This window comes from Rhipicephalus microplus, chromosome 5, assembly GCF_043290135.1.
Source record: "Rhipicephalus microplus isolate Deutch F79 chromosome 5, USDA_Rmic, whole genome shotgun sequence".
Classification (NCBI taxonomy): Eukaryota; Metazoa; Arthropoda; class Arachnida; order Ixodida; family Ixodidae; genus Rhipicephalus; species Rhipicephalus microplus.
Window position 1 is genome coordinate 138,354,251 of NC_134704.1, and position 13,417 is coordinate 138,367,667.

General features: G+C 44.3%; 1 protein-coding gene across 1 annotated transcript; it reads right to left on the reverse strand.

Moving 5' to 3' along the window:
* Positions 1 to 4,079: 4,079 nt before the first annotated feature.
* LOC142817392 (uncharacterized) lies at positions 4,080 to 5,039 on the reverse strand. Its single transcript, XM_075894414.1, has 2 exons — positions 4,962 to 5,039; positions 4,080 to 4,830 (listed from the first exon to the last, which is right to left on the reverse strand). The coding sequence occupies exons 1-2, from the start codon at positions 5,029 to 5,031 to the stop codon at positions 4,589 to 4,591; spliced, it is 312 nt and encodes a 103-aa protein (XP_075750529.1). The 5' UTR covers positions 5,032 to 5,039; the 3' UTR covers positions 4,080 to 4,588.
* Between the last annotated feature and the right edge of the window lie 8,378 nt (positions 5,040 to 13,417).

The window sequence follows — 13,417 nt, forward strand, 5'->3', positions numbered from 1 at the left end:
TTAAGGTTTGGGCGCTGCTTGATGGCTTTTGAACCAGCGTCCTGAGTTCTTGATTCTGCACGTGTCGTTGAATATACCTGTGTGAGAAAAATGTTTGGCATAACAAAAGCGAATAATTTTGTCTAAATCCTGAAGTGTCAGTTCAGCATATTGTCAGCTGTGACTTGACAAAGCAAACAAAGAAGTGCAGAGTAAAGATTTCTTGGTATTTACACAGAAATGCAGCTTTCACGAAGTCGAAAGAAAAAGAATCAAGGAGCCTTTGCCCTTCTAAAAAAGCGACAAGTTAGTGGTGGTATGCTCTGTGCTCTACTTTTAACAACGGAGCTGAAGAAGTTAACCGCGATTTGTCGGTGAGGAACATAAACGATTCTCATCATTAACCGACACGTGCGTTCTAGATCCTCTTCTGTATACATCATCATCGTCTAGAGCTTTGCTGTCAGAACATATTTGATATTTCTGCTGTGTGGCCTGTAATAACCCAATCATTGACGACGCAGGTAACGTGATTCTTCGCAGAACAGAGTGATTGGTAGCTTTTTCAAAATACGTTGATTTCCTCAACTATAATTCCTATGCCTCGACTTTTTCGCCTGCGTCTACTTCTTGCGACAATGATGCGTAGTTTAACGAGAATTTGTTTAGAGGCGGTGAACCACACATCAAAATCCGTCCGTAATATTTGTGACAGCGTTAGTGTCATATTATTTTCCACACATTCATTGCGTGCTCATGATTATCAGGAAAATACAATAGCTTGAAATGCTCCGCACTACGGCTTGGTGCCGCAAAACATAGGTTGTTCGTGAATTGAGTCGGTTACGTGAAATCGCGGGTTTTATAGCCCTCTTCTAAAAAAGGATTATCTCGATGCTGAAAAGAGCACGAATTCAAACAGAGAAACTTGTGAATAAAAATTGGCAGATCCTACGTACAGTGGGAATCAAAGATATGCGAAGCACGAATGAAGAAGGTTGATATGTCACTTTAAAATCAGCCCAAGGATACAAGGGGGAGGTAAATTATGCCGTATATGACTTCCGTGTGACGATTATCATGTTTCAGCATGTCGTTTCCCTTCGTAATCTATTCACGTCACCCGATAAAAAATATCGTATTTTTGGAGCTAGCAAAACGGCCATGAGTGTGCTATGAGCGTAGCATTTAGTTCAGTTTTACATAACACGCATGTCATCGTTATCATGGTTGGACTTGTCATTTACATTCGTCGTTCATTCAAGTCACGTGATACCAAATTTTGTATATGGGTAATTTGCGAAACAACCGTGAGCACGCTATCAACGTAGAATGTAGTCATGTTTTACATGACGCGCATATTATGACTGCCACGTTCGGACGTGTCATTTACCTTCGTCTTCTATTCAGGTTATGCAATACCAAATTTGTATATGTGAAAAGCTAGCGAAACGGCCACGAGCGTATCATGAGCGCGGCATGTGGTCATGTTAGATGACATGCATCTCATGATTATCATGTTTTCACCAGTCCCATACCTTCGTCGCACATTCATGTCCCGTAATACCAAACTTGGTAAATGTGGAGCTAGCGAAACGGCGGCGACCGCACACAGCGTTGATGCGCGTGTGCTGTGCACAGTGACGCTACGATATCAAAACTCAAGCACTCTATAGTCTGACACAAAGTGCGACCAGCGCCTGTCGGCGAGGCCCGGCCGCAACCGGCGCAAAATGTGACATGCTGCATTTCGCGCCAACGACGATGCCCAGACAGCACCGTGTTTGCCTATATAGCTTCGTGACGGAGGGACACCGGGTGCGCTCCACCACGCATGCGTCAGAGGAACGCAGCGCTGCGCGCGCCTGCGAGCATATGCCAGGGAGATGTGTGCCTGCCGTGGCTTTGCCGGCGTGAATCGACGAAACGAACGCCGGATTGAACGCGTGCCGGGTTTGGTCGAAGAGTATTGGCGCCTTGATTTAGGCATTGGCATGTAGTCTTGTTGTTACATTAGACGCATTTCATGATTATCATACATGTAAATGTCATTTACATATGTCATTCATTCGCATGACGTAATATCGAATATGGTACATGTGAAGCTAGCGAAACGTCTGCGAGTGCTTCATGAGCGTAGCATGTAGTCATTTTACATAACACGCTTCTCACGATTTTCATGTTTGCACCACTCACATACGTTCGTAATGAATTCACGTCCCGTAACCCCAAAAATTGTATATGTGATGCTAGCGAAACGACCGCGATCGTACCATGTGTATGGCGCATAGTCATGAATCATGAAATACATGACATGCATGTGATGATTTCCACGTTAGGGTCTGTCACTTGGGTTTGCCATGCAGTCATGTCATACCATGCCAGTTCTGCAACATTTCATGAGAATGAAACCACCGCAAGACCATGAAATGTAAATCATGACATTCATGACATACACATGATGATCGCCATGTTATCACTAGTCACTTATGCTCATCAATCATCATACAGTCATGTTATGCGATACCAAATTCTCTATTGATACCAATAACTAAATGGCCAGGAAAGCTAAAAGTCGTAGGCGGCTAGATAGATAGATAGATAGATAGATAGATAGATAGATAGATAGATAGATCGATAGATAGATAGATAGATAGATAGATAGATAGATAGATAGATCGATAGATAGATAGATAGATAGATAGATAGATAGATAGATAGATAGATAGTTAGATAGATAGATAGATAGATAGATAGATAGATACGCTCAAAGTCGCCGAAGTTCGCTAAGAAATATATGTACCACAGACCCGACCACAGATCGTTCCTAGTGCCGCCGAGGATGCGTCATACCATCTGAGACAACGTCGCAGTCAAGTGCACCGAGACATTTGAGCATCTGTTGACGGGTTTGTTGGTACGTATATAGACATATACGAAGTATGTTCAGCGTCAAGAAAGGAACACAAGACGAGACGCATGAACGAGAAGTCACAAGCACCAGCAGCGTGACGTGTCGTTCATGTGTCTTCTCTTGTTCTTGTATCTTTGCACTGGAAATACTTGGTATATAGCAACGCATGTATGCACCGTGTATGGTTACTGTATAGTCTGGAGGATTCGACGGCTGTGGACTTGCCTCCCACCCATGGTAGAGGCTGTTTTTGTCCAACAATTTAGTCGTCTATAATTTAGGAGAGGATCGGTACGCTTCAGTTAAGGGACCACAAATATTGCTCCTGATGCTTTCTTATTTGCACTGTTTCAATAAAACCATTCTGCACCTTGCATGAACCAACTACGTTTATCTTTTCAACTCAACCGATTTCGTGTTGACGTAGGCCGAATTGAATTGCCACCGCTGATCGCGTTCTCGCTCTCCAACACGTTGAGCCTTGAAATATGCAGCGTCATATTCAGGTGCAAGGCTCTTGCTCGTAAGACTCATGGCTACAATCTAACCGCTCAAACTGACTCTTTTATAACAATTCCAAAGACATTAATATGCAAAACAGTTTCATTTAGGACGTGTTTATTGGCGTTATTGTTTGCTAGGTAACCGTCTTATTTAAGCTTGGCGGTGTTATACTTGATTATTTGGGTGGGTTGAACGTGGCTCCACCTCAGCTCCTGCTATTACGCATGCACGTATCTGTGGCGGTTTTTTGTGGCTACTGCTTAGTCGCGTGCATGTCTTGGCGTGACGTCACACCGGGTGGCGTCGCGAGGCGAGGTGTGGCTGCGCAGCTGTGCCGTCAATGATCTCTGAGCAAAAGCCCGCGTCGGAGTACAGCCGCTTTTAAGCTGTTATTAGCAATTTCACCATTAAAACGTGTATGAAGAAGCATATTTTATGTTGATCTAATGTAGAGAACTGGTAGCGTTAATTAAAAGTTGTGGGTTCCGATCTTATGAACGGAAAAGGTGAAATTTTCTCTAATTCAGTTCGAAATATTTTGAATCAATACCAATATACCTTACTTCCGAAACTACAAAAAATGTGCCATGTGCTTTCTGTCGCTTGTATACCAGTTTCATTAGTTTTCAATAATTATTTAATGGCCTACAGCTAAAGTGAAGTGTTGAATCATTTCCAAAAATTGTTCTTTTGTTATTTACAGCGCTTTTAATTGTAATTGAATCAGGTACATGAAATAATCGAGTGAAGTAATAAATTATTACGTATTCATAGCTGGCACAATTTCAGTAAAGTTTCAGAGGGCAAGCAGCCTTTGAGCAGATTTTCGGCGCTTAAGTTCAGAAAGCAAATCGTGTCATCATGTATGTGTGCAGTACGTCTTCGATCAAATAACGCAGCAGTCGCTCAGCGTGTCGGTTCACCATTGATGTGAAGGTGTTCACCATACGGCCATAGGAGTCAATGGCGTCCAGGGAGGCATTCAAGCCATGCACCTTGCGCAAGACGAGCAACTGGAGGCTGCTTTTGCCGCTTTTGAAGTCGGTGCCTGCCGACAGGTTCATGGTTACCGCATGCGCCTGGACGCTGATATTACGACGCGTGTTGTATATGATGGACGCTTTCAAAGGAGGCCCGATTATTCGGCCCCCTTTACAGATCGACGGCAAACACACCATCCAAACGTCCCATTTACAGCGTTGTTCGAAGGTCCATGGTTGTCGCCAGTCGCATGATCAAGGACTCGGAACGGCGCAGGCTGCACAGACTGGTCACGCGGCCACTCAAGACGCGCAGATGGCCACCCCATTCGCTGTCCAATACCAGCGGCAGCACCACATGCGGGTTCAGAATGGGCATGTCGGCAACTCTAGTGAAAAAGTCGTCTACTGTTGTGTGGTTCACTCGCACAGCTGATGGCCGAGTAAGCTCCACTGCATAGAAACGGTCTAGTAATTGAAAACTGCAGTAGGCATGTTGGCTTGGAAACGAAACACGATACTCAACTCAGTCCCTCTCCCTGTACGTGGCTGGAATAATTAGGTTCTATCTGGTCTACACTTACCTGTCTGCGGAGGCACGCGCAACGGGACAATGGCCAGGACTAGGAGGCCCGGTAGCCTCTGCCACGTCATGACGCGAGGTATTGTTCTTCTAAAAGTAGGTTATACCCACTACGGCGGATTTGCCAAAAACGTTCGTGGGTTCCTAGCAGAATGGCTCAACCCACCACTGTCGAACGGCCAGGACCCACGCGACACTATGATTCGCAAAAAAAAGATATGCGAAAGATTGTTGATGAAAAACCGAAAATATTGGTGGGAAATAGAGCTTTTGCATAGATGAATATTTTACACCATTTAAGCAATGGAAATAACACTATGCATAATTGACACAACCTAATAACAAAGTTTATTACATACGTATCTAAAATAATAAAAACGTGCACGTTTCTTTTATTTAATAATAAGTGTCTTCATTTCTTTGATATACAATTGAACACGGCGTCATATATGGCCGTGTTGCAGTGCCGCAGAGAGGGTAACGCCAATGTGTAATTATCACTGGCACGTTGTTAGAAAGTCAGTTTGCGAAGTCATCAAATTACATTTTACTTCATCTAGATTTGCAATCATGGATCTTCTTCCACCACGCAACCAAAGAATCAGGCAGCATGCGGTATATGAAAATCACGTAATTTGTGAAGTCAGATCGACAAAATAAACAAAAACAAAATAGCCAGCAAAGAAACACACCAAACACACACAAGTGCACTAACGAATGTAAATAATACATTTGACGCAGTAAATATAAAACCTCAGATTTTTCTTGAGAATATCTGAAGTAAGAACGCTAACCCATAGCTTTAAACATTAAAAGTGAAACTAATCACTTTCGTCGTAAAAAATATTTTCCGCCAGGCGGCTATACAGCAAGTGTTTCACAGCAAATATGTGCGCAAAATTTATGCATTGTGATACACTCGCTCTAGATACTCCCACATATCATTTTATTTTATGTTGTCATGAAGGATCGATATCTGGTTGATATGTTCAGAAAGCAGTGACACAGCGGTTCTTCTAACATTTCTCCGAGAGAGCGATAAAAGGTACTAATCTGACAGAATAGTGTTAATGTGTTAGTTTTGTCGTCATACTTGTGTGTTTTAAGCAAAATTTCTCAATTTGCCAGAGCACTGACATGCAATCATCCCTGCACTCATTTTTTATACTTGAATCGATAATTATGGGTTTCCTTATTCTTGTCATATCTTCTTGATTTTGCAAGAGCACCCCTCTAACTCTGGCGGTTTTCTTTAGTTTAATAATGGCACACCAGTGCGACTTTGTTCTTGACCTTATACACAAGACCATGACATGGTGACTAGACGAAATTACTGGCTCGTACGAATAAATTCCAGCCAATTTTGCGTATTGTGGCAAGCGGCTTCATGAGACCCCGTCAGCGCATCGAAGCGCACGCCGAATTCTCGTATTTGAGCCACGTTCTCAAAGTTCTGTCAATGGGATTTATATCTTTGTAAGAATTGCATAGCTTCGCTCACATTTGAAGCTTGCTGAACACGTCACTTCACTGAGAGGTACATTGCAGCTCATGGTACAACATAACGTTGGCACTCACGCTAGCATGTATACGCCAGTTTTATTGAAACAAAGCAGATACTACGGCGATTGGATATGCATAAAATAGCATTCCTCAGCGTACTTGAGCACCATCTTAGGTATGTTTGAATATAGGCATGTCACGGTGAAAACATTATTGCTATTTTCTTGGTACTGCATAAAACAAAAACATCGTTGCTACGACTTGAACACCCTCTCTTCACTGGACGCACGTTATAGAATTATCCGAGCTTCACTCAGCCACTTGGTAACACAAACACGCTTAACACTTAACCACTACTTCAAGCGACCTGCAAGTGGAGTTATTATCACCTTGATGTCGCCTCTGATAGTAACCCTAACTCGTTTTAGCACAAACTTAACCTACAGTTTCTCAACAAAATCGTGTAAGATTTTTTTTCCTTATTGCTTAACTTTGAAGCTGGATGATACTGTGAAGTGTTGAATTCTCTTTTATCATAAAAGTGTTTTATTACGGGGTTCAGCACGGCTCTGCAGACGTATTTCTGTCATGGAAGTGACATTAAAAATCTATACTAAAGATGGAGTGGATTGAAAAACTTTATTTTAGTTCTGCAGGACCTGATTAAATGGACGTCTCCCACGTAGGGACCGACAGGGAGTACCTGGCGGCCGCTTCCACGCCTGCTGGACAGCCCATTGCTGGTCGGCGAGAAGTGAGATCCAGAGGGACCTCTCCCACTAATTTGAGGTAGTATGCAAAGCAGAAACCAGAAGACAAGTATCTGTCTCGCCGAATCGAACCAGCAACCTCTCGATTCTCAGCGCGCGGCGATAAACAGTACGCTAAAAAGCGCACTTTGTCAGGTGTGCTAACGTCAAACCATTTACCCGCAACCGTTTGGCAGTCCTCATAGCTTCGAAAATTTAACACGTTTTTGTTTTTAATAGCGAGATGACGCGATAGGCTCACGTTGGACTAGGGATCCTTCATGTGCGTGCGTCTCCATGTTTTAGGGTGGTGACAACTTCGATAATGGCTGCTTACAACTGGCTAAAATGGCCGCCACACTTAAAAGGCTGCATTGTTGGTGCAAGTTTTGTCCTTCAGTTCAGACAAGTAGGGAAGCGGAACATTCTCACACCCCGTCTCCAGATGGTCGTGCATTGGGGAACGCAGCACTCAGACACTCTCACTCCAAGGATCTTACACAGTATCATTTAGTGCGAAGATGGTGTGACAACAGGTGCCAGATCCAGAGCGATGTGGTAGACGCAGTGCTTACCTACACCTGCACACCCGCGCTGGTGGAGTGCGGAAGCGCAGGAACGCTTCGTCGTGAGAATCAACATGGAACTTCCCTATCGGAAAAAAACGAATGGTGGGCATGGTGGAAACCACCACCCACCATTATAGTGGATTAATGTAGTGGGTGAATGGTGGGAAACACCCACCATGGCGCATGGTGGGTATGGTGGGTGCTGCAGTGCCGGCAACACTTGAGCGCGAATAGACGTCAGAATCACCGTGACGAGCTGCCACAAAAAATAAAAAAGAATTCTATAAAAACGGTATAAAAAACACCCGTCCCGTAAAAAAAAACTGGGCGCCACGGAGGATCGAACGTGCAACCTGCGGATTCCCATTCGAAGACGCTAACCACTGCGCCACACCAATTTTTTTTTCTTTAGTGCCTTGCAAATCATGACTGTTCACATTTTACATATTTACATATTGGTCCATATTCAAGTGCGTCACAAAATACACCCACAGAATTCATTGAGGTACCGTCAGCTCTTGGCTGACTATTAATCAATACTTGGGCATTCGTAACAATTGCTCAATGCACCCAATCCAGTCTGGCACATCCTCTTGGCTTTTCAGCATTTCAAGAAAATGGCACACAGATTTTCAAAAATATTGGCGCACAGCTAGCACTTCTACATCCGCGTTTTCAAAGGCACATCGGGTTTTCCATATACTGTGCAGGCCCAGAAGCATGATAATATCATAAGGTACACCTGCCTCGTTTTTAACCGAAAGAAAACGGATGCCATGTGGACTTAACGGTAATTCTTTTTTCAAGGTTCTTTGCAGTATATCCCAGAAAAAGACCCCGCTCCAGCAATCTATAAACACGTGTTCAATTGTTTCCGGTTTATTACAAAAGTGGCAATTTGTGCTCCATGGCACGAATATTCCCTTATCCTGCAACCACGTTTTAACTGGTAAGGTACCAGTACGTAATTTAAAGAAAAAAGTTTTGACCCCTGGCGCTACAAGCATTCTTTTAACACGTTTCAGAACATCCTGTCCTGGGCCTGCACAATATAGCTGACGGTACAATGGAACAGGCAGTAAAACATCGACAAGGTCTCTATACATTTTTTTACGTGGTACTTCAGCCAGATACTCTAACGAAAATCTTACTGACAAAAAGCGGAAAGACGAAACAACTTCTTTTAAATACCCTTGTATTGGTCCTTGCATATTTGATGATGATACGAGAAATCCCGGCAGCACTCTAGATAACCTTAGTTGTATAACAGTTCTCAAAAAGGGGTCATCCACATCACGCAGAAAAAGGAAACGATTGACAAGTTGTCTAATGTACAAATGAACTAATCCGAGTCCACCATCTCTAACTTTTCTGAAAAGGTTTGTGCGGCTTGATCTTTCCAATACAGAGCTCCATATGAAAATTGCAAATACTCTGTGTTTTTTCTGTACACTTATTCTACTGCAGTGCAAAACCTGCATTACGTACCACAGCTTGCTCACCAGAAACAAGTTGCATGTTGTGGCCCGTGCGAATATCGAAATTCCCCAACCTTTCCATTTTTCTACATCATTGCGCAATGCCTGTGTTTTTTTTTTCCAATACGGTTCACTGTAATGATAGAACTCCAGCGGCACTCCTAAATACTTCACTGGTGTTTCCTGCCATTTAATGTTTAGAAATACTCTTGGCGTGACGTCCCATTCCCCATGCCAGAAGCCAAGGCACTTATCCCAGTTCACGGCACTACCACTCGCCTGGCAAAAAGTTTTCACGGCATTTACAGCATGCATTATACTCTCATAATTTGTACAGAAAACTGCAATGTCGTCTGCGTATGCGAGGAGGCTAACCTCAGCTTCATGCAGTTTAAAGCCGCTTATTGCAGGGTTATTAATTACACTTAAGCAGAAAGGTTCAATGAAAATAGCAAAAAGCAGGGGCGGTAGTGGACACCCCTGTCTCACTGACCGCAGCACAGGTATACGCTCACCCGCAGTTTTATTTAATACCAATCTCGTCGTGCATCCAGTGTAAGCCATGCGCACTCCTTCGCTAATCAAACTCCCTACGTTAATGTGCTCAAGTAATGAAAGGAGCACGTCGTGCGGCACGCGATCAAATGCCTTTTCGAGGTCAATTTGAAGCATGGCAACATTAAGATGCATAACGTCACAACTTTCTAGGATTGATCGTGCTATGTTTATGTTGGTCATTATTTTCCTTCCCTTTATGCCACAAGTTTGGTGGGGCCCAATCAGTTTTGTCATAACTGTCTGGAGTCTTCTGGCCAATATTTTCATCAATATTTTATAGTCATGATTAGTTAGGCTAATTGGTCTATATGCAGTAACACTTCTTAACTTCGCGGGATCTTCTGTTTTAGGTATTAAGACCGTGTGGGCTGGCAAAAACGATGGTGGAAGTTGTTTACACTTAAAAGCCTCTATAAATACCTCCCTCAAAATAGGTGAAACTACGTGTTTGAATTCCTTGTACACTGCAGCACTAAGGCCATCTGGTCCTGGAGACTTACCAATGTTTAACTTATCAATTGCTTTTTCAACTTCTCGCTCTGTTATAGGCAATTCTAAAATTTTCTTTCTTTCGTCATCAAGTCTTGGCATTAATGAAATGAAATCGCTATTAAAACGTTCTGCGTGTACACTGGTTGGTGTGAATAACTCTTTGTAATATTCGAAAAAAGCACCGGCTATTGCTTCTTTCGTATGGCACCTTGTTCCTTTATATTCTATTTCTCTTATTTCATTCTTACAGGCATGTCTCTTCTCAGCTCCTAGAGCTCGTTTTGTTGGCATTTCTCCCGCTACCAAGTTTTCTGCTCGAGCTCGAATCAATGCTCCACGATAACTTTCTTGGTCTATCAACTCTAGCTTCTGTTTAGTTATGTTTATCTCCTCTGAAAATGTTCCAGCCTGAGTACATTCATCCGCTACTAACTGTTGCAAGTTTTCACGCAAACGCACTTCAAGTTCTTTTTCAGCATGTCTCAGGATACTGGCTCTCTCAAGTGCTTTCAGTTTAATGGTCTGTTTAAATATTTCCCACTTATGTCCCCAGGATTCAAGTGTTCTATTTGCTAAGTCTTCTATGCCCTCTAGAAAAATCCGATTAAACTCTTCATCCTTTAGTAGCTTTACATTAAATTTCCAGAGGTCCCAAGAGAAATGTTCGATATTCCTTTTATGTTTACCCATTCAGAATGAAACCAAACAAGGATCACTAAACGTAACAGGTGTAACTCTGTAATCATGGCACGAAGGAATGATTTCGGAAGACACATATACTCTGTCAAGTCTAGCATGGCTTGAACGCTGAAAGTGGGTAAACATAACCCCTTTTCCACTGCAAAGACATTCACCCACGTCCTCTAGCTGAGCTTTCGCCACCATATCAATTAGAACGGCAGTGCTTAAATCTCTGTATGGCCTGGAACTTGATTTATCTATACTCGAACAAACGCAGTTAAAATCCCCAGCCAAAATTAGTTTACGTTCACATTTTAAATACACATCAAGTTTTTCAAAAAACTCCTTTCACTCTTGAATCACAGTGGGTGCGTACACACAGATTACTCTCCATTTTTCTCTTGGTAGGGATAAATCACATATAATAAAACGACCCGCCTCGCAGGTAGTTACAGACTCCACTTTCGCATTAAGGCTCTGCCGAATTAACAAGAGGCAACCTGCAGACGCACCACCGCGTGACAAACGCACACATCAAACACTCTCGTGAAAGGCTGCACCATTCGCTCAGCGTGCTCTTCACTCTCTACTTTAGTTTTCTGTACAGCGACGATGTCCAGATCTTGTTCTATAATCAGGCGGTAAAGCTGGTTTTGCCGCCGTTTGGCAGAAAGCCCACGTACATTTAGCGTCGCCAATCTAATCGTCGCCATCGTGATGAGAGAAAGCCGAGCGAAAGACGCTTACCTTACCAACACCTAAACAACTGTCCGGCCGACGCTCAAGGCGTCGTCCAGTCGCCGCCGCGTGAAAGCGACGACGAACGCAGGCGGCCAGCACCCCGAGACTTTTTGGAGCCAGTCACTCGCCACTGCCCTTGATCTTCCTGGGTCAGACGCTGCTGGGACGCCGCGTCTCCCTCATTCAGGCGTCGCTTTACTGGCGTAGCTTCAACTGTATCTATGTCCGAAGTAGCGTCGGACCTGATGACTGGTTCAGCCTTGTGCTGGTTTTCCATTTGAGTCGAACGCCGTTGCGTTGGAGTGCCCACAACCATATTTTCATCTGTGCCTGTGTCTTGCTTAGGTGTCTCCGTCTTTTCCTCGCTGGTCGCCACTGCATGAGACGCCTCCTCTCCTGCCTTCGACGCCGCGGCCTTCTCTGCTTCCTCTTCATCCATGAGCAATTCACTGTGGTCGGCATTTGTTGCTCGACTTGCTGCACTGGCATAGGAACGAGTACAGTCCGCCTGCTCATGCCCAAAAGCGCGACAACCAGCGCACTTGGGCACCCTGCAGTCGCGACGAATGTGTCCCGTGTTCCGGCAACGCAGGCACAGCGGTGCTCTTCCTGGCACGACCACCGGTGCCATGCCGCTTCCGAGACGCATCTGGTGAGGTATGCGATCCGTAGTAACGCCTTCTTTAAGTAGTAGCCGAACGAATCTTGTGGTTGACTCAACTCCTTCGAAGTCTTCGTCTCTCCACTTGTCGCTGATAACTTCTTTCACTTCACCGTACTCCCGGAAAGCACGCCGTACAGTCTCTGCGTTGACGTCAAAGGCTACCCAATGCAACTTGAGACGCACCTCTTGCCTTTCTGGGTCGACGACGACGCAGGGCCGGTCTTTCACGGAGAGTAGGCCAGCGTCCAGAACAATCTTCTTGGCTTCATCTGTCTTCATGTTAAGAAGCCAGACGTGCGACATCTGATACGCTCCTATGCCGCTTACCTCTTGAATGATGCCTAGTTCCTTGAGCGGCTTTCGGAAGTCATTAATCCCGTACGGACGCGCTGCGATGTCGCAGTGCAGAACCAGCGTGCGTCTGAGTCCTTCTCCTGTGGGCAGTGGTGGCAGAATTAAACGGTAGTCCTTGGGAAGCGATGTGCACGAGAAACCGCGGCCAGCGTCGGCCGCTGTAACAGCTCTTGAGGAGCCTGCCATCCTGCGTCCGCACGCGTCGGTGACCAGAAGCAGAATCCACTGCGCAACACCAACATGACGGTGATTGCGTGTTATATACTTAGTTGGCATACAAACTTAATGTTCAACTTAAGTTATGTTTATCGTGTACACAACATAGACAAGATCTACACCTGCTACTAAAAATTGCACATTTATTAAACACAAGCAACTGCGGCCTGTAACGATTGCCACTATGTTATTGGCACTAGTGCTATTTCTTTTTTACAATTCACAACTTCAAGGAATAAAAAACCAAGTGGACTGGGGAGCAGCAACAGTTTACCGGCAGGGTCTGCCAAGTTTAATATCCGTTTCGCGCTCGTTCTAAAGGGCGACATCTGCTCACGCTTTATGACGCTTCTAGGCTCATTTCATAGATACGCCCACCTGATTTATTCGATTGAGTATTGGGATGCTTTTCGCGCAATGTAGAGGGCGGTCGCGCCAGCGCAAAGCTGTAG

Bases quoted from the DNA above. Each gene is read 5' to 3' on its own strand.
- LOC142817392 (XM_075894414.1), bottom strand. From the start codon at position 5,031: ATGACGTGGCAGAGGCTACCGGGCCTCCTAGTCCTGGCCATTGTCCCG. The intron at 4,831-4,961 runs GTAAGTGTAGAC...GTTTCTATGCAG, and splicing joins GCGCGTGCCTCCGCAGACAG to TGGAGCTTACTCGGCCATCA.